At 38.5% G+C, this 1,737-nt stretch overlaps 1 protein-coding gene across 3 annotated transcripts in view; it reads right to left on the reverse strand.

The window, feature by feature from the left end:
* Positions 1 to 1,737, reverse strand: part of ANO3 (anoctamin 3) — a 285,060-nt gene that overhangs the window by 100,004 nt on the left and 183,319 nt on the right. For all 3 annotated transcript variants that reach the window (XM_014545226.1, XM_014545227.1, XM_005873091.2), the window contains one exon: positions 1,070 to 1,166. In XM_014545226.1, the coding sequence (XP_014400712.1) occupies positions 1,070 to 1,166 (97 nt within the window). The remainder of the gene's footprint in view (positions 1 to 1,069; positions 1,167 to 1,737) is intronic.

Here is a 1,737-nt window from a genome sequence, read left to right on the forward strand (position 1 = left end):
CGTTTTCAGGCTGGTGGGCGACTGAAGCTCCCAACCTCTCCTTTTTTTCTTTTTTACTTTTATTCTGGGATTTATTTACCTTCTATGGCTGTCACTGGAGCTGAGAGCTGGCATTAGCTCTGAGGCTAGGCTCCAGCTTGAGGCCTCGGCTGCTGATAGCAGGAATCTAGGGTTTGTTTGGGTTCTATAATTGCAACATTGTTTCGGTCCTGCTCGCTCCAGCTCTGATGGCTGAAAGCAGGTATCTGTTTTTTTTTTAGCTTCTATAATTGAAACATTGTTTCTTAGAGAGCAGCTCAGAGGCCAGCAAGGCAGGCAGGGAACCTTGGCTTCTTCCTTCACTGGAGCAAGCAAGCCTCCTGTTCGCTTCAGCTGCCTGGCTGCCGGCCGCCATCTTGGTTGGCAGTTAATTTGCATATCGCCCTGATTAGCCAATGGGAAGCGTGTCGAAGCTACGGTTAATTACCATGTTTGTCTATTATTAGATAGGATTATAATTTAATAAAACTGTTTTACATAAGTAACTGAGATTCAGTTTCTCAAACTTGTATGCATAGTAGAATTACCTGAGAAGCTTTAAAATATGCTGATGCCCAGGTTCCAAACCCAAACATTCTAATTTATTTGCTCTGGGTGTTACTTGGACTTAAGGAGTTTTAAAAAACCTTCAGTTAACTATGAGAGGCAGCAATTTGAGAATTTTTGGCATGTCATTTCATTTTTCCCCTGTAAAATTAGAAGTATTTTAATTTCATGAGACTTCATGGAAGATTCAAATGCAATCATTAGTAATAAAAATAATCTTTTCCTAAGAAGAATCTAGACATCATTCTAAGAGAAGCTTTGTGTCAATGATGACATAATCAAATAATAAAAACAAAGGAAGACAATAATATTTAAATAAAAATATACTCATTTTGTAATTGCCGTAAGTGACATCTTATTCCATTGTCAATGATATAGATTGTCTAAATTCTTGGGAACATTTAACTTTGATATAAAGCCATTCATTGGAAGAATTTTTTACTACCTGGAGTTCAGGAAGGAGAATGTGAGCGTCCACACTCACCTTGGCATAGATACAGCTTTCGTTGAGTCTCTGTAGTGAGCAGTTCTTTTCACAGAGAGGGCACATGAAGACTTCAGTAGCCTTGCAAATTTCTTTGCTTGAGAAATCAAAGAAGAAAAAGAAAGCATAAAGCTTCATGTTTAGGAAGGTGCTTAGCTCCTACAGTCAATCCTAAGGGAAGCAGCAACACAGACAAAAAAAAAAATGGAAATAGTGGGGCTGCAGAAGAACTGAAAACTGTAGCTCCAACTTGAATTTTAGGATATTTGTGATATAGAAATTTCTGTTTGCTTCTTTATTTTTAGATATCTCCACCCAGATAATGTAATGATCATAGGCCATATTTTTATACTTGGGAGACAGTTGTAGTGCTTTGTTGCAAAAACACATTTACACATGATGTTATGACACACAGGATAATTTTGTGAGGAACACCCAAGGGAATTTTAACCAAGTTCACAGGCTTGGAAATGGCTGAGTTGGAATCAAATCTAACTATTCTGATTTCTCAAATCTATCTTTCACTTGTATCTTGCTGCCTTAGAATCACCAGAATGAACAGCATCCATAATTCACACAACTTCATAACATCCACTGCAGTAAATCAGTGCATCATGTCCAGTGGAAATTTGAGGGAGTTGACTTTCCTCCCCTCCCCTCCCCTCCCC

The sequence above is a fragment of the Myotis brandtii genome, unplaced genomic scaffold (assembly GCF_000412655.1).
Source record: "Myotis brandtii unplaced genomic scaffold, ASM41265v1 scaffold399, whole genome shotgun sequence".
NCBI lineage: Eukaryota > Metazoa > Chordata > Mammalia > Chiroptera > Vespertilionidae > Myotis > Myotis brandtii.